This window comes from Cebus imitator, unplaced genomic scaffold, assembly GCF_001604975.1.
Source record: "Cebus imitator isolate Cc_AM_T3 unplaced genomic scaffold, Cebus_imitator-1.0 Scaffold81, whole genome shotgun sequence".
Classification (NCBI taxonomy): Eukaryota; Metazoa; Chordata; class Mammalia; order Primates; family Cebidae; genus Cebus; species Cebus imitator.
Genome location: NW_016107396.1, coordinates 1,269,459 through 1,289,485, shown reverse-complemented (window position 1 = coordinate 1,289,485; position 20,027 = coordinate 1,269,459). Strand labels below are relative to the sequence as shown.

Below are 20,027 nucleotides of genomic sequence, written 5' to 3'. Positions count from 1 at the left end.
AGGAAGGAAGGGAAGACGGGAAGGAAGGGAAGATGGGAGAAAGGGAAGGAGGACTTGTGTTGCCTTAAAAGGAAGGAAGGAAGGGAGGGAGGGAGGAAGGAAGTAATTGTAATTGCATTGCATTAATCAGTACCATTATTTAGTATTGGACATTTCAAGCTGAGAATCAAATCTTCTAAATTTTCTGTTTTCTAATTGACTAATCATTAAATTATGTGCTATTTCTCATATAATATTTCTCTTGTGTATACCTCCATTTTCCCAGAAGGAGAGTACTGTGAAGTATACCTGCCTGCCTGGGGGTGGGTGTCTTGGATGGACTAATTCCCAGTGAGGAAATTCACTTTCCATCACTACTGCTGTGTGATCATAGGCAATTTACACAAGCCTCATTGTCCCTACCTGTGACATGGGAAGAATGACATTTAATCTACCACACAAGGTTTCTGTGATAAGCAAATGAAATCATGTTTCTGAAAACACTTTGGAAAGTATGAAGTGTTACCTGAACAAGTAGAAAAAAGTGTCCCTGTTCCTACTGTTAGTAAGTTGGCATCATGGAAATTTTCTCAGCCTGCGAAACCTTCTGATTTTGGTGTGTCCTTACTGCTTATAAAAGAGATAAAGTAATACCTGTACCTTATGATTTATTTTACTGGATTACATTAATGGCAACATTTATTGTGCTGACATACGTTGGTGAACACTGCCTTCAGAACAGGAAAGTGGCATTATTTCTGCTTAAATCAATTCCTAGCCTAGGATATCAGCCTAGAAAGAAAAGCCTATTATCATGAGCAGGTGTGTTGGCCAAATAGGTAAAAATTAATTCCAGTTATGCTTTTAAGTTTTATGTAATGTTCTCTTAAAATAGATGATAAGAAATTACATGAATGTGATAATGTTTAGATTCTGAGGAGTCCTTCATTTTCTGATTTCCTTGTTTTTCTACCAGACGAAACCATGATTATTTGAAAATATTTGCTTGTGACATGTTTGAAACTATATTTCTTCTTTGTTATAAAAATATTTTTTCGATGATAACCATACTTCTGTTGATACTCCTGTGGACCAGGAATTGTGTTTGGAATGCATACTACTTTTTTTTTTTTTTTTTTTAAAACAGAGTCTCACTCGCTTTTCCACCCAGGCTGGCGTGCTGTGGCCTGATCTTGGCTCACTGCAACTTTCGCCTCCCAGGTTCAAGCGATTTTCTTGTATCAGCCTTTCCCTAGTAGCTGGGATTGTAGGCATGTGTGACCACGCCCAGCTAATTTTTATATTTTCAGTGGAGTTAGGGTTTCACCATGTTGGCCAGGCTGGTCTCCAACTCCTGACCTCAGGTGATCCGCCCGCTCAGCCTCCCCAAGTGCTGAGATTAGAGGCGTGAGTCACTGTGCCCAGCCTGGAATGCATACTTCTTTTATCATTACTCAGAATTGCGCCTCTGAATCAGTTTTACACAAAATGACTTCACGTGGTCTTGAGCAACCAACCAGTCAGGGATCTTCAGGCATCTCCATGTTCCAACCTGGGCAAATATAGGAACCAAAATTCAGGGAGGAAACAACCATGGTTACCATATAGTAGAGAACAATTTATGATATGGAACAGCAAATGGGAACCTACAAACAAGATGAGGCAAAACCAGTCAGCAGAACAAACTGCCATGAGCACAGTGCCCCTCTGAAATAGATTTAAACAACAGAGTGAGGGTGATCACATGTCAATCAGAATTTTGAGTACCAACTTAGTTTGTACTCTCTGAGCAAATTGGAGCAGATGATACATACCTGAAACACTAAAGGGGAGAATTAAAACAATTTATTTGAGTCATATTTATGCTCAGAAGCCACTCCAATCTATTTCAGAGGAAATTATTTTTCCTATTTTGGTATGAAGCACACAGAAAAATATGGTTCAGAAGGAAAGCAACAGAGAATCTGAGGCCTGCAGCTGTGAGAGACTGCAGATATTACAGTTGAGATGTGTCTGAAGCAGAGAAGGGCTGAGAAAGCCATCATCATTACCAGCCACATGCTAATTGCAGAGTGACAGAGCACTAGTCCATTCATCACGTTCACAGGTTGACCCCAATAGAGGCTGAACTTGTCCCTCATCATAAGGAAGAAATTGTTCCCAATACTGTTTTATTCTATTGAGTTATAATTTACATTCATTAAAATTCACTGTCTATAAGTCTGTGAGTTGTAATCAGCACAGAGTCAGAGCATCACAATCAAGATTGGGAACAGTTCCATTACTCTGCAAAATTCTCTCATGCCCTTTTGTAGTCATCCCTTCCTGTTACATCTATCCCTAGAAACTGCTGGCTTGTTTGCAGTCTAGTTTTGCCTTTTCCAGAATGTCATATAAATGAAATCATATAGTATGTAACCCTTTGAATCTGGTTTATTTCACACAATGTATTTTAGATTCATCTGTATTGTTGCATGTATCAGTATTTCATTACCTTGTACTGAGCACTAATCCATGGCATGGATTTACCACAGTTTATTGACTCATTCCCCAGTTGAAGAGTTTTTGGGTTGTTTCTAGTCTGGGAAAATTATGAATAAAGCCACTACATTCATGTACATGTGCTTATGTGAATATATGCTTTTATTTGATTTGATTTCAAATCTAGCTAAAAGTAGATTGGTGGGTTGCACTGTAAGAATATGGTCAGCTTTTTATAAGAGATTTCTAAACTGTTTTTACCAAGTGGCTATTACCATTTTTGCATTCCCACTAGCATAGGACTTCCAGTTGCTTTGCATCCTCACCAACACTTAGTATTATGCATCTTTTTAATTTATAGTCATTCTATTGGTTGAGTATTAGTATATTATTGGGATTTTAATTTGTATTTCCCTGATGACTAATAATGTTGAGTCTCTTTACATGTTTATCGACCATCTGTATATCTTATTTTGTGAAATAACTTTTCGGTTACTTTGGCCATTTTTGTATTTGGTTGCTTGTCTTCCTATTAAGTAGTTAGAGTTCTTTTTGTTTTTTGGCTACAAGTTATTTAAAAGATATATTTTGCAAATATGTTCTTTCATTCTGTGGGTTGTCTTTTGTTAACAGGTTGTCTTTTGTTTTCTTGAAAAGAGCAAATGTTTTATATTTTGATGAAGTTCAGGTTACCTTTTTTTTTTTTAAGTTTGTGCTTTTGTTGTCCTATTTAATAAATCTTTGCCAAATTCATGGTCACTAAGAAGTTCTTCTGTGTTTTCTTCTAGACAGTTTATACTTATGAAGCTCTGGTGATAGGTCTGTAATTCATTTTAATTTTTATATTAGTGTGAGATAAGGGTTGAGGTTCTTTATTTTGCATATGGATATATAATTATTCAGTACTATTCCTTGAAAAGATGATTCTTTTTTAATTGCCTTGGCTCCTTTGTTGAAAATTAATTGGCCATAGTGTGTGAGTGTAGATTTAGATTTTTTGTTTTATTGATCTGTATATGTATATTTATGCCAATACCACACTATAGTTCTATAGCTTCGATGTATGTCTTGAAATCAGAAAGTGTTCTTGTTAAAAATCGTTTTGGCTTTTCGAGTTCCTTTATAATTTCATAAAATTTAATTTTTTTAAAGAGACAGAGCCTTGCTCTGTTGCCCAGGCTGGAGTGCAGTGGTGCCATCGTAGTTTACTGCAGCCTTTATTTTTAAAAAAAATAAATACTATTCATTATTTACAAAAAATAGACACACGTGAGTTAAATGACAGGGTAACTATTCGTAGGGAGTTGGTTTCGAATAAAAAAGTTCTTTTTTAAAGTTAGACAAGGCCATGAATAGGTATATTGCTCTGTAAAAAATGCTAATTACTTTGAAATATACCTCTACCAAAAAGTAGAAAAGCACTGGTAGTGTGTCTAGATGTGTCCTAAGTTAAATTATATAGAGTTCCAGTGGTCCACAGTGCAACCATTGCTTTTAGGCAGGAATCTGTGAGAGACTTGACTGCCTATCACTGTAAGAGCAAAGCCCCAGGACTGGTTACCTACCCTACCTTCCATAAGGCTTTGTTCAGTGACTTTGGAATGTGGTATCAAAAATCCCATTCAGTTCTGCCACAGGTTCCCTCAGAACAAACACTATATCTTCATCACTGGCATTCAGAATCCGCACAAAGAATTTATTCAACAATTCCCCATCTTTTAGCTCAGAAATATTTTGCCTAAGTTCAGAAATATTTTGGCTCAAGCTATCCTCCTGCCTCAGCCTTCCAAGTAACTGGAACTACAGATACCTGCCACCATGCCTGGCTGATTTTTAAATTTTTTGTAGAGATGGGGTCTTGCTATGTTGCCCAGGCTGATCTGGAACTCTTGACCTCAAGTGATTTTCCCACCTTGGCCTTCCAAAGTGCTGGGATTACTGGTGTGAGACGCTGCACCCAGCCTCACGTAAATTTAAAGTCAACTTATCAAATTTAATTTTTAAAAAGCCTTGGGTTTAATAGATACTGATTTGAATCTATAGAGCAACTGGGGGAGAACTGATATCTTAACATGATACCAATTGATCCATAAGTATAGTTTATTTCTCTGTTTAGGTCTTAATTTCCCTCCGGGAGTTTTATAGTTGTCAATGCATAGGACTTGCCTACATTTTATTGAATTATTCTAAATATTTAATCTTTTATGCTATTAAAATCATTTTTTAAATTTTAATTTTCAGTTATTTGTGGGTAGTATAGAGAAATATGGTTTTTTAAATACAGTGGTTGTATCCTGTGGCCTTGCTAAACACATTTTTGTAGAATCCTTAGATTTCTAGATAGATGAAGATGTAATCTGCAAATAAAGACAATTTCCCCACTTTTTTTTTTTTTTTTTTNTTTTTGATCGAGAGGTTAATCTATTGGCTAATTCTATTGGCTAGGACTTTCAGTACAATGCTCAATAGTAGTGGTGAGAGCAGACATTTTTATCTTGTTCCTGGTTTTAGGGGAAAATCATTCAGTTTTACCAGTAAGTTTGGAGTTAGCTGACCAGTAAGTATGCAGTTAGCTGTAGGTTTTCATAGGGGCCCATTTGGCCTAAGGATATTTCTTTGTGTTTTTAGTTTGCTAAGAGTGTTTATCATGAATGAATAAGAATTTTGTTAAATTCCTTTTCTAAATGTATTTAAATGATCATATTTGCTCATTAGTTGTTGATATAGAAATTATATGGACCTATTTTCAAACGTTAATTCATTCTTGCATTTCTAGAATAAACCCCTCTTAGTTTATGTCTTATCCTTTTTATATATTGCTATATTGATTTGGTAAGACTTTCTTAAGGATTTGTGTGCCTCTGTGAAGAATATTGGTCTGTAATTTTCTCTTTTCACTGTCTGGTTTAGGTAATTGGGAAGTGCTTCCTCTTCTATTTTCTGGAAAGAGTATGAATTGGTAAAATTTCTTCCAAAATGTTTGATAGAATTTACCAATAATGAAGCCATCTGGGCTACTTTGTTGAAAGATTTTTAACTGTAATTTCAATTTTTAAAATACGCTTGGAGTTATTCAAGTTACCTATTTCTTCTTGAATGCAATTGGATAATTTGTGTCTTTTAAGGAATTTGCCCATTTCATCTAGTGTGTTGCATCTCTTCACATAAAATTGTTTCTATTTGTATAATCAATAGTGATGTTTCCCTCCCCACTCCTGATATTGGTAATATACATCTTGTATTTTTTTGTTCTGGATACAGATTTATCAATTTTATAGATTTTTTTTAGAGGATTAGCCTTGGGTTTCATTGATGTTCTCTATTAGCTGTTTTCTATTTCATTCGGCTACTATTTTTTATTGTTTCCTTCTTTCTGCTTACTTTGGGGTTAATTGGATCCTCTCATCCTATGTTCTCAATGTGGTAGGCTTGATAACTGATTTGAGACCTTTTCTTATTTTCTAATATAAGCACTTAATGGTATAAAATACAGCCTTAGCTGCGTTCCACACTTTTGCTATGTTTTGTTTTAATTTGCATTTAGTTAAATATATTTTCTAATTCCTCTTTTGATTTCATCTTTGATTCATGGATTATTTAGAAACATGTTGTTTAAATATAAATAACTAAAGGATTCTCAGGATATCTGTTACTGATTTCTTATTGGAATCCATTGTGGTTCAAAAACATGCATTGGATAAATTCAGTACTTTTAGCTATTGAGACTGTTTTATGGCTCAAAATGTGGTCTCTCTTGGTAAAGGTTTCCTATACACTAAAAAGAAGGTGAATTCTGCTGTTGTTGGGTGGAGTGTTCTATAATTTTCAGTTATGTAGATTTGGTTAGTACTGTAGTTCATGTCTTCTGTATTTTTACAGAATTTCTAGTTTATCAACTCTTGAGAATGGTCTTGAAATCTGAAATTGTAATTGTGGAGCATCTGTTAACTCTTTAGTTCTATCAGATTTTGCTTCAGGTGCTTTGACGCTCTGTTTATGAGGCACATGTGCATTTAGGGTTTTTACGTCCTCTTAAAGAATTAATTACCTCATTATTATATAATATCTCTTCCAGATAATATTTTTTCTGAAATCTACTTTGCCTGATGTTGATTCTTTAGCTTTCTTCCCATTAGCATTTGTGTGGTATGTCTTCTTCTGTATTGTTACCTTTAACCTCCCTGTCTCTTCAAATTTGAAGTGGATTTTTTTGGTAGACATCATAGTTGATTCTGATTTTTTAATACAAATCAACAATCTTTGCCTGTTCATTGGAGTGTTTAGGCCATTTGATGTTTTATACAATTATCGATATGGGTGAGTTTGAATATCCAACCTTGCTAGTTGTTTTCTACTTGTCTCATCTGTTCTTGGCTTTTTTCTCCTCTTTTACTGCCTTATTTTATATTAAGGAGTTTTGTTACATTTATATTTCCATTATTGGCTTATTTGCCATGCCGCTTTTGTTTTTACTTTAGTGGTTACTGTAGTGTTTTAAAATATACATCTGCTTTCAAATAATATTATGCCACTTTATGTTTGATATAAGAACCTTACAGCTGTTTGCATTTTCCTACTCCCAATCTTTGTGTGCTATTGTTGCCATAAGTTTTATTTCTACATATTTTATAATGCCCACTTAAAACGGTTTTTTCTCTTTTAAAGAAATTGAGAATAAGAAAAGATCTTTTATGTTTACTTACGTTGGTACGGTTTTTGGTTCTCTTTTTGTCTCTGAGTACATGTAAATTTCTATCTAGTAGCATTTTCCATTTTCCTTCGGCCTCAAGTTTTTTCTCTGACATTTCTTCCAGTGTTGGTCAGCTGTTGATGAAGTCACTTAGCATTTGTATGTCTGAAAAAGGCATCCTTTACCCTCATTTTTGAAAGATAATCTCTTTGGGTAAAGACTTCTATGTTGCCTTTTCTTTGTCTTTTAGTACTTTAAAATGATGCACTGTTGTCTTTTCTTCTGCACTGTTTCTGATGAGTAAGTCTGCTGTCATTCTTGTCTTTGTTTTCTCTGTATATAATGCATCTTTTTTCTTTTGCTGTTTTAAGATTCTCTTTAAATACTGGTTTTCAGAAATTTGATCATGATATTTCTTGGTGTGATTTTCTTCACGTTTCTTGTACTTCACATTTCTTCCCAAGAATCACATTTCTTGGAATTCTTTGAGCTTCTTGATTTGAGAGTATATAGTTTTTGTGGAATTTCAAACATTTTTGGCCATTATTTCTGCATTCATTTTCTGCGCTCCCCTCTCTTTCCTTAACTTCCATGCCTAATTCAATTGGCACCCTGGTTTAATATTCCTATTTAACTCTTATAATGTGTACCTCACTTTGCTACTGCATCTACCATGGTTCAGATCTTCATTGTTTCTTTTTGTCTGTTGCAAAACGTGCCTCTATTGTTTTCAGAGATGTGGTGTTACTATGTTGCTTAGACTGGGCTTGAACTCTTGGGCTCAAGCAATCCTCCTGCCTCAGCCTCCTGAGTAGCTGGGACTACAGGTGCATGCAACTGCACCCAGCTCTCTGCCTCTATATTTGCCCCTCTTCAGTCCATAGCATGGTACATAGGTCCCCTTATCCCCACCTATTTTCTAGCTTGCTTTCTCCCTAAGCCATCCTCACCCCACCCATACTGGCAATATGGAATACTTCCAGTACTCCAATGCATCATGCTTTCTCTTCCTTCTGTACACATGCTCATGCCTTTTTTATGTCTGGAAACCTCCCTGTACCTCCATCATCACTACCTCCATGCCTGGAAACTCTTATTCATTGAGCTGGAATACCTTTCATCTAAAAACTTACCTTGTAATCCCATCCCAACTTCACCAGACCTTGAGTATATTCTATTATAGCACTTAACCTACTGTTTTGCCAGCATCATTGCAATTATCTAGGTCGTCCTCCTAGACTGACTTGTGTGTGCTCAGATACTGTATCTTACTCATTTTTACATGCTTAGTACTGGTACATAATAGGTGCTTACTAAAGTGTCATTGAGTAAACAAATAATTGGCATTTAGCAGGTATTGGGCATATTCTTCTTAAAATACGTTGAATTCAGATTAAATCATAACCTACGTTTGAGAACCTAGCCTGCTATGTTTCAGGCACCATTTTAGGCACTTCTCATATATTATCTTTAATCCTTATACCATCAGTGCAAGGTATATATTGTCATCCCCACAATACCCCAACTTTGGTTTAGAGAGGTCACGGACAAAGTTGTGCAGATGGAAAATGCCAAAATTTGATTTCAAACTTGAATGTATATTATTCTTTTCTCTCCTTGCACACACATTAGGAGTTCTGCCATATCACCATCAGTGTTTTCTCAGACTTCCAATAGGAAATGACAGCTATCTACAGAAATTTAGAGGTAGCAATGAGAATCAATATAGACTCATAGAATTGATGTCACAGACTGACAGGGGAAAGTCTCTAAGGGACTGTTCTGGGATATCAGGAAAGGGGAAGCAGGAGGGTTCATAGGTAGGCTGCGTGGCCTACAAACATCCAGTGCATGCCTGCTGCCATCTTTGATGTGACCATTGTTAGGAGCCATGTGGGGGGCCCAGGTCATAGGGCTCATCCTGAACTATGTGGTTTGGGGATTCCTTCAAGGATGCATGGATCAGGGGGCTGGCTTCAGATAGCATCTTGGGGAATAGTGGAAAGAAATGAAGACTCTGTATGTGCCAGCACTTGCTGTGTTTACAAAAGGCCTGAAAGGTTCATAATGCTTTGTCATTATTGACACTTTGGCTGAGGCTGGAATCACCATCGCTGCCCACTCGGACTGTAGGCCAAATGCCTGCTGAGACTTTAAGCTCCCCTTTGTCACTTCTCTCAAGGCTACTCTTGATTTTCAGTTTAGCCGCATTCCACCCCTACCATCTCCAGTGTAAAAATGATGAGGGTGGGGTTGGGTAGAGGGACATACTGGTAGTAGTCTCCAAAACCCCTGTGGGGATTTCCTTTTGTACATACAGCAATATCATTTTTCTGTTTATTCTGTGCTGCTGAATCCAGAATAAACCTTACAAAGGCATGGTTCCTTCCCTTTTGAAATTTACACTCTACAAAATGTTTTAAAATATGGTTTTAGTGTTTTAATTATAAAACTTTCTGGTGTGTATGTGTTGGGGATGAGTTTTGGTTTTTGGGGGGAGCTGTATTTGCAGGAACTCTGTTTCCTGGGGTACTGCAGCGAATACTTTTGACAGATAAGGGTCCTAGGGCAGTGTCAGTTTAAATGTGCATTTGAGGATGATTCCTGACCTGTCCTTCCTTACAGATCAGTTGTAGGTAGTGTGCAAGGCAGCTAAGTGTGCCATCCTAACTTTTTGAATAGCCTACAGATCTATATTTAGTGCTTCTTTTTTAGTTAGATGGATAAAAGAAAAGGTAAGCTCAGTTAGAAAAAAAAAATTCCACTTCTAAGGAGGACACCCTTGTGCATCGGGGACAGGAAGTTCCAGTGAAGGGAGGATGCTTAGGAAACTTTCGTTCAGATATCGAATGAGGTTTTTAATAGGATGTGAACAAGTGAGAACTTTTAATGTTTTCATGTTTACTGTTTGAATGTTATTATTTTAACATGGTTGTACTCTATCTTAAATTGTATTGTAATGAAGATTTTCTTCGTTCCCTTTTCCAAAAACTTAGCCTGATTTGTTCTTTTCAGGACAAATAGGCACCTAAACATTGGCGGTGCTTGGGATGTTGTAATGGTTTCTGGAGCCCTTCATGTAACATCAGTTAAACTGTTCTTGGGTCAACTCACACATAAGACCAGCTGAAGCACATTAATGTTGACCTTCAGTTTCCCCAATAGGTGTAAAATATTTTTGCTACCACAAAGGAGTTATTTTCTTTTCAGTGACCACAAATACAAATTTTATCCTTGTTCTGATTTGGTATCAGAAATCTCGGGTTAATATAAACAAAAACAGAATCATAGGTATAAACCCTGGATGAATGATGCCACAACTCCTATGGAGAGTGGAATTACATACTTGAAGTTGATTGAAAAGTTTCTTAAGTCTTTATCTTTAGGGCCAGTGCTGTGTTTGGTGTGCTTAAAAATGTTTTCATGACCTTTCTTTTATATTTTTGCTATTCTCCTAAGAAATTGATCAAAGATATTCTGGGGGATTTCTAAAATAACAATGTCAAAGACAAAGGTTAATCTGCCATTTTATTAGGTAGAATGTTAAGTAACCCTGTAGTCCAAAAAAGAATATTCCTATCAAGAGTGTGTTGCTTATGTTGACAACATTTTTTATATATACTTCTGTTGGAATATCAAAAGATAGTTTGTATATGTTGCAGCAGCATGTTGAAATGCCATTGTTGAAGAAGCTGCAGTTAAAACGAGTGTAGCCATTTGTCTGAGCAGTCAGACAAATACCGACTACCTGAGAGGTATCTAATATGGTTTGGATACTCTCATCTTAAGATTCCCTCTTTTTAATTAAATTGAATTCAATCTGCTAAGAGTGGGAACACAAATAAGATCTCTGCATGAAAATGTCTGTTTTTTGAATTGCTGCATTATTGCAGGGCTCTGTGATAAGCCTTCCTGTAGACTCATCCCTGGGCTAATGGTCATAGTCTGAGGATACTTTGTGGAAATCATAAAGGGAGGCCGGAGTCCAGGACAGATCTGGAAGATTGTCTTGTAAATTTATTGTTTTGATTGATTAGTTAATTAGTTATTGTAGGTAACTAATATTTGTCCCATAGATTAGATATTTGGTTTTACTGACCAGGTTCATCAAGCAAAGTAGAGGTAAATTTTTCACATGGATATTTAAATGATTCCAGAATTATCTGCTCTTGTTTTAAATTTAGTATTAAATTTACATTTCTGGTCATGGTATGCTGTCCTTATAGGAAGGTAGAAACATTTTTAAATGTTGCTGTTGCTTTTAAATACTTCAGTCATCAATTCACTTGACTAACAAATATGTATTGAGCTCTTATTGTGATGAACAATTGGTGTCCTATGTTAGAAAAGGGAGAGATAATCGAGAAGCTGAGGCTATAATTTCTATACTCAAGACCGTGTCTTTAGCAGAGCAGATGCTGAATCAGTAATGTTGAATAAATACATTAATAAATAATTCTCATAATTTTTAAAGAAATTAAGAAAAAAACCCAGTGGGATGTCTTTGTGCTCACTTCATTGTATCCTTGTAGGCTGTTAGAGCTCTAGGCATATCTAGTAGATTCTCAGTACACAATCGTTGAATGAATGACCAAATGACCATGTGCTATATATGCAGTGAGAGTTATTAGAATCCAGTGGAGCCTCGTCAGTTCCAGCTAGGATAGTGTATTAGTTCGTTCTTGGATTGCTATAAAGAAATACCTGAAACTGGGTAATTTATAAAGATAAGTAGTTTACTTGGCTCACGGTTCCTCAGGCTATATAGGAAGCATGGCTGGGGGGGCCTCAGGAAACACAATCATGGCAGAAGATGAAGGGGAAGCAGGCATGTTCTATATGGCCAGAGCAGGAGGAAGGGAGAAAAGCGGGGAGGTGCTACATACTTTCAATCAACCAGACCTCATGAGAACTCATTCACTGTCTTGAGAACAGCAAGGGGGAACACACCCCCATGATCCAATTACCTCCCACCAGGTTCTTCCTCCAACATTGGGGATTACAACTCTGCAGGAGATTTGGGTGGGGACAGAAATCCAAACCATGTTAGCTAATCAGGAAAGGCTTCATGGAGTAGATGGGATTCTAATTGCTGAAAGAAAGGGAGAGGGAGGGCTGTCTAAAAATTGGGAATGTCGTGGAAGCCCCTGAGGAGATGTTGGAAGCTGACAGTGGAAGTGTGCAGTGGTGGGCAGTCAGGCTGGAAAGGCAGATGTTGGAAAGCCTTGGCAGACAGACATGTTTCCCTGTAGAGTGAAGAGTGAAAGAGATGTTTTAGAAATAATAATCTAGAGGTTTTATACCAGGCACATCGAAGACGGGAGAGATCATGAAGCACAATTGACAAAGCTTGTGCTTTAAGGGGGTTAATGAGGGAAAGGAAGGCATCAAAGATGGCTACAATCTTGCTTTGAGCTTGACTGACTTGAATAATAGTAAAAGCATAAACAAAAATAGGACATCAAAAGGGAAAATTAGATTTTTGTAGAGATTTAAACATTAAATCTCTTAATGTTTAAGATTAATGGGGACACTTCACTGTGGACTAGTAGAAATTGCAGAAGCATGAAACATTAGACCTGAAAGGGATTTGAAGGTTGAGCCATTCATTAGACTCAAATACAGCCCTGTCATCTTGCTGATAAGAAAGCTGACTAGATTCAGGAACAGCCCCCAGGAAGCAATGTCTGGCCTTGATACAGTGCACAAGCAGGATGGCAGATGTAGACAGTCATTTACAGTGATTTGAAGGGTACTTAAAAAGTATTCCTTCATTTGCAGTTGGATTTTTCCCTTTTAAATGGGAAGAGTCATTACACAAACAGTTCCAGGTAATGCATTTGGAGATGTTGTCTACAGAGTATAAACACTGTGTGTAAGATTGAGATAAAATCACTAAATATTAGGCAATATATTCATTCATTTTTATTGATAAACAAAAAATCTTAACTTGCCACCCAAGGTGACATTACCAGTGAATTTCTTTAATAGTATCCTGATATCTTTTTATTCAGTAAGTTCAATTTAGTTATTACTGAATTGACATTTATTTAATTCTAAACATATTTAGCACTGCAAATGTTCTATCTTGGACTTCTGATCATGGGTCTGGGGTGCCATATTGCCACCTTTGAGGGGAAGGCAGTTGCTAAGGTTCCCACTATTAGTGTTTCTAGATGGGCCTTGCCCCATTCTCTCCTGCTTAGGATGTTGCTGGGAATGATGGGAATGGTTGTAAGCCGAATTGGTCTTGACGGGTGTTACATACAAGTTGGGGCTCTGAAACAAGGTTGGGAGCCAGTTCTCACCCTTGGCATACCTGCTTCTGTTCTTCAATCCCTATTACACCTGAGTACAGCAAACAGTGTCCATCTTCCAGCTCACAACCTTTGTATCTGCCTGTCCCAGATCCAGAGATGCAAGTGCAACACTGGCTTTGCCTTCTGGAACCCATAGGTGATCTTCCAAAACTGAGGTGATCTTTCAAAACTGAGCTGATCTTAATGTGCAAACGTCCTATGACTTCTTTGCCTCCAGCCTTGCTCTTTCCTGGGTCCCCAGCTCGATGGAAGGAGATTGAGCACTGAATGGACATGAGGAAGGAGCCCCTTAGTTCCTTTCCCCAGTTAAGGGGGACAAGGAAGAGAGTGACTTGGAAATATATAGCATGAGAATAGTTGGGTACCAGCTCTTTTAGAGTAAAATGAAAGACGGAATAATTAGACTTGGATCATCACGATCAGCAAAGTAAAATGACCATAAAACATTTACATCTAGTAATTTACCATCATAATCCTAATTTTTCTTTGAAGAATTTCCTATTTCTTAAATAGCAGTGATAGCACTGAGATTAAAAAAATGCTAGTCTTACAAGCTTATTTTAAACCAGTTCCTAGTGGTAGTAACTGCCTTTCTCTTCATGGCAGCGCTGAGCATTTATTAACAACCAACCTATAGGCCAAGCATTTTTAAATTAGTGATCTTAAGTAACGAGATGGTAGGGAAATCTCAATGATCTGATATTTGATATTGGAGAATGGGAAGCAGACATCATAGATATGCTTAGTGAATTCACATGTCTGAGACTCCACGTGGTGGGGACATGGACATTAGTAGTAGTAATTAGCCTTGGATGAGAGAAGAACAGAAATTCACATATAAGTGGGAAACAGCCTGCGCTGCTAGGTAGAGCTTGTCTAGATTGGGACTAATGAACTACTTTTCAAACTGAAGGCGTCAGGAATAGACAGGCTCCTGCTTCCGCAAATACCAAATGAAAAGCCAACCCACTGTTCTTGAATTTATAGATCCAATTTACACTTGCTCTTTTTAACTAATGGAACTAGCCGGCCCCTGCATGCCAAGTTTCTATGGCAGTGTGATCTCAGTGACCTCTCTTCTCTATTGTGGAATGTAGGTGAAAAGAACGGAGGGGAGCCTGATGACGCTGAACTGGTAAGGCTCAGTAAGAGGCTGGTGGAGAACGCGGTGCTCAAGGCTGTCCAGCAGTATCTGGAGGAGACACAGAATAAAAACAAGCCGGGGGAGGGGAGCTCTGTGAAAACTGAAGCAGCTGATCGGAATGGCAATGACAATGAGAACAACAGGAAATGAGGCCGGAACACAGGCCCTGAAGTCTGTGTAAAGCATCCTTGCTCCCCTCTTCTGAGTCTAGGGACTGACTTGCAGCGTGCTGTTTAAGTTTCTCTGGTTCAGTCTGTGGAGATTACCTAATACTTTCATGATCGATGTGTTGGCGTTTCTGAAACACAACAAGAAAAACGGAGTGCTGGGACTGGCAAAGGAAATTAATTTATGAAAGAAGAATGGCCCAAGTTTCGCTCACCCTCAGCCATGCACAAGGGAGAGAGAACTTTGGGTTATGCTTCCTGGACACAAATCACAGGCCGCGAAAGAGGCCTTGCCATCAATGGAATACTGCCATTTATATTGCTTAGCAGGGCATTTGACTACTTTATCTGAGGCCAGGACTCTCACACACAGCTATCAAGTGCTAAGTTTAAAATAATCACTGTCAAAATTGTCATCTGTACAATTAGTCCATAATGTTTCATGTCTGTCCTAAGTGTGCTGTTGCTATGCAGTGATGTTTATTTATAGTAAATTATGTTTCATGTAAATGATATATTTTTGGTGAAATGCAACCTTTTCTATAAAATGTGGGCAACATTTTAAAGTTTTTTTTAAAATCCTATTTTGATAAGTCAGTATGCCATATTTAATGAAATGTATTATATAATTTTTTTTTCTTAGGCAAGAAACCTATTGGAATTCAAGAATTAATTAATGAAGCTTTGCATCGAGAAACGATGGGCCTGAAGTCCAAAGTGAAACAGATAAAGGAACTTTTATTAAAGCCTGAGACTCAGGCCAAAATTAGGAGGGAGCTTTTTGAAGGAAGACTTATTAATAACAGTAATCCAGCAAATGATGTCATTTTTGGCACAACTTTGACATAAGCTCTACATTGCAATTGTGGCAACATAGCCTCTGAAATCTTTCTAGCTTACTAAGTAGCTCTTTGGTAAACACCAAAGAAGTTTCTGATAGTGTCTGCACAACAGCAAACCAACATTTGGTGAGGAATTAGCAATTTCTTGCCAAAGAAAACTGATTCTGCCCTGTTATTTTTTGAGCTAAACTTGTGTTTTAGAATGTCTGTTTCTGTGATATTGAGAGTTATTTTATAAAAATGATTTCTTAATTAGCTGTTGTGAGATATTTCTCGGGTCCTTGCAGAAAAAAATACAGACTGTGAAGAAATCATTCACAGACAAATAGAACAAAACAGAGCCAACGACAGTATTTGAAGGGTCACTTGCCTCCTGTTGACATGATTGTTGCTGAATCAAAAGAGGCATTGTCCAGGTGTGTCTATATCTAGTGTTACTTTTAATGAGAATTTGAATGTTTATTGAACAATAGTACTTGAATGAACATTTATAAATGTAATTATTGCGATCACTGGCTAAGAATGTTTTATATATCCTTATAATATTTTTCACTGATCAAAATGTAGTTTGTTTTTTCATTTCTTAAGGAATTCATGTTTGGGATTTTTATTTTTTACATTTCTGAAGATAAGCTCCAGGTCATATCATATCCCTTGTAATCTGAATGTGTTTGCACTGGTTTGGTTTTAAAGAGCATTCTGGAAAAACTTTCCCTGGTATGATGATTGTTGGTAACAGCTTTTTCTATAGTCATTGCAAAATGGCTGCTACCAATAGATCATGATGGAGGGGAAATCACTGGAGATCAAATATGTAAAATCATTTCAAATATAAAATCCAGTTTACTCATGGATTTTAGCTATTTTTTCACTGAGTAAATTATACTACATTTATTTACAAATGAGTTTATGCATTTTCATGGCTCTTAATAAACATATTGTTTTCCCTTGCCTTTCCTCATTTCTTCACTGTTGCAAGTAGTTGGATCTATGTTGGCGTAATGAAGTTATCAACAGGAGCTCTGATAGCTTCAGTGTTGCTTCACCTTTATGTTCCTGTCCTTCGTGCCAAGGTAGCACAGTGGTCAAAGCACCTTCAACTTCACGCTTTAAAATCGTATCAAATCAGTCAGCTTCACCGAGAATTAACAGCAGAACCTTAAATTCAAAGAAAATCTAAATAGCATCTTATAAACAGCTAAGAATGTGCCAGTGATGTGACATCCTAGCAAAGATGAAAAGTGGAGATCCATCCAGGTGCAGAATCCTGGAGCTGTTTGCTGTGAAACCCCTTTCAGTGGTAGAGGGCTTGACTGTTTATAAGTGGGTTCTTTAAGTAAATCCTTAAGGTAGAAAGCAAAGATAGTTTTGGCCTTGCCTTGTGTTTCAAATAAGGGAACAGACTCCAAGAGGTGGCATATCTTACCCAAGGCCTCACTGCTGCTGGAGAACTGGACCTGAACTGTCACCCAGGATGCTGTGTCAACGCCCCGCTGTTATCCTCACCACCCCATCATCTAAGTTAATGGTATTTCTACAGAGAGAGCACTTTTCAGCATGTATCTACAAATTATCCTCCGGGAGCGATTCCCAATCCAACTAGATAATTTGAAAGACTAAAATATATACCTTTTGTAATCTGGGGTTACATGTCTTATTGTTACTTTAGTTTAAAATCATGATTTTCGTTAAATACTAAGTCCCAGGTTGTGTGCCACGTGATTTAGGCTCATGATTAAATTTCTTGCCTTCAGTGACCTTATTAGGAAGTAATTAGTACTTTTACAGATTAGGAAACAGGGGCCCTGTGTGATTAAATAGCCCAAGTTTATAAAGCTCATAAAGGTAAGGTCAAATTTAAACTCAGATCTGTTCTCAGTCAAAGCCAACACTTTTCCCATAATGCAGCGCTTCTTCTCTCCACCAAGTATGAATATTTGACAAATTAAAGAAGTGTAAGAAAAGGAAAGTCACCTTCGTTTGACTAAACCAGCTTCTTTGCAGCCGTGAATTTCTCTGAACATATATGAGAGTGATCAGCTGATGTGATGGAACTGAAAAACAAATCACCTAGATAGATGCTTAATGTAGGGATTAAGGAGTCTAATCCTTATCAATGAAATCTCCATTGAAGAAGGTCTATAAATGGAAGGTATAAAATAAAACAAATTATGTTTATTTTCCATTTTTTAAAAGCTAATAAGACATTAATTTGCAGAACTCTAAGTTTGGGATCTGAAATGTTCCAAGTGACTTTATTTCCATTCGTCACAGAATAACTGCTCTTTGGGCCACAGAGGCAGAGTAAGTTGTTCTAAGTTGGTACCGTATGTTACGTAGCCTTGTCTTGTGACAGGGAGGCTGCATGGTTGGCAACAGAGTGTTGGCTTGGGCCCTCTAGACTGTGTCTTCCAGACTTGGGTCCACCACTGACACGTGATCTTGACCAAACCAGTTCACTTTTCTGAGCCTCACTGCCCAATCTGGAATTGGAAGGAGTTTGGCCACATGATTTTCAAGGATCCTAGAACAGTGCTCTTTGTGACCACAGCATGATGCTACTCATGGCAATGCCAGCATCTCAGCTACTGCTGTGTGAGGCCTTGATGCAGCCTCCCAACTTCATCTGTTGGCAGGAATAGCTTAGAGCTCTGGAAGACTTTCCGCTCTGTTTGACTTGTGTTGGTTGTTAGCTTTGGGTAGGGAAGCCCCAAATTCCAACATTTTTTGGGATCAGTCTCGGGAAAAACAATATGTCCTATATGAATTACGAATGTCAAAAAGTAATATTTTCAACAGCAAGACAAAATTCTGTCAGCTTTGAACTTGGTCCCGTTTACAAAATCTTAGATTATTATTATTGCATTAATCTACTAAGTATAGAAGTATTTATTTATTTATTTATTTATTTTTTGAGACGGAGTTTCGCTCTTGTTACCCAGGCTGGGTGCAATGGCGCGATCTCGACTCACCGCAACCTCCGTCTCCTGGGTTCAGGCAATTCTCCTGCCTCAGCCTCCTGAGTAGCTGGGATTACAGGCACACGCCACCATGTCCAGCTGATTTTTTGTAGTTTTAGTAGAGACGGGGTTTCACCATGTTGACCAGGATGGGCTCGATCTCTTGACCTCGTGATCCACCCGCCTCGGCCTCCCAAAGTGCTGGGATTACAGGCGTGAGCCACTGCGCCCGGCAGAAGTATTTATTTTTATAGGCCTTTAAGATATACTAGATTTATGTTCAGTGAATTTTAATTTTTAAGATTAATTTTAATTAAAATTTAGAGACAAAAATCTTAATTTTAAGATTAATAATTTTAAGATTCAAATTATTCATTTCAAACCCCAAATATGTTACCTTCCAGTCATCCCAGCAGGCAGATATTCCCATAAGGAGGTAACTAAAGCTGTTTGACTTCATGTTCTAGACATTATTTCAGGCATATGACCACACAGATGTGTTTGCTTCTCTGCACTCAATCACAGATGCAGAAACTATCACATCATGTAACAAATTAGGAATTTATTTCATTATACAATCAAAATAATGATTTATTTCATTATATAATCAAACTATAGATTTTATACTATAAAAACCTATAGTATCTCCACAAATAAATTGATGAATGGATAACATGTCATCAACCCTTGTTTTCAACCTTTTCAAATCTCACCTATAATAACTTTAAACAAACTGTAGACACAATCCTGAATTTCTGTTTTCCCAGGTAGATAGACTTCATGTAAAAAATAAACTTGATTTTCTTTAAAAAACAGTTTCTAGATCCCTGTATGAATTTGATAGCAGCACACATGCTAATGAGACAAGTCCCTAGATTATTTCATTCACACTAAAAATGAATATTAAAGCAGTTCACTTGGAGTCAGTGAATTTAAAATTGTGATGTTAACTATAGCACTTCATTTCTGTACCACAGTTTTGGGGATAAAGGCTTATTTATAAGGTAATTTGAGAGCTTCTAAAGAGGAAGGTGCTATTATCATTTCCAAGGTAATCTGCTCAAAACTACGTATTTGAATCCATTAAGTGTAACTGATAGATGATTTGGGATGATTTTAAAATGTAAACTGCAGTATTTATTCTTCTACATATCCCATCCTTTAATCATGTATTGGAAGACCAAGAAATTCTATTATAGCATCAAAGAAACAGTTAAACTAAGAAATTAATTCATTATTTTCAGTAAAGCTATGTTGTTTTCCCTGTAACTGTTCACATTATTTCTGGAAGGCTACTATTAAATGACACTGCCCTGTGTATTTATGTGTTACATTCTTTGACTGATCTGAGAAAAGTGACACAGTCCCACCAACTTATGATATATGTAGCTCTTGTTCCTAGGTAAACACAGCAAATTGGTACACTCTATTTATTTATTTATTT

The 20,027-nt window shown here is 37.1% G+C and overlaps 1 protein-coding gene across 4 annotated transcripts in view; it reads left to right on the top strand.

The window, feature by feature from the left end:
* The window catches only part of AKAP7 (A-kinase anchoring protein 7), a 142,484-nt gene extending 125,910 nt beyond the window's left edge, over positions 1-16,574 (top strand). For 2 of the 4 annotated variants that reach the window (XM_017533246.2, XM_037740201.1), the window contains one exon: positions 15,425-16,574. In XM_017533246.2, coding sequence (XP_017388735.2) covers positions 15,425-15,630 — 206 coding nt within the window. In that variant the 3' untranslated portion in view covers positions 15,631-16,574. Of the gene's footprint in view, positions 1-14,567 lie in introns of all 4 variants that reach the window. The other 2 variants (XM_017533247.2, XM_017533250.2) reach the window with 1 other exon arrangement.
* Positions 16,575-20,027: the final 3,453 nt, after the last annotated feature.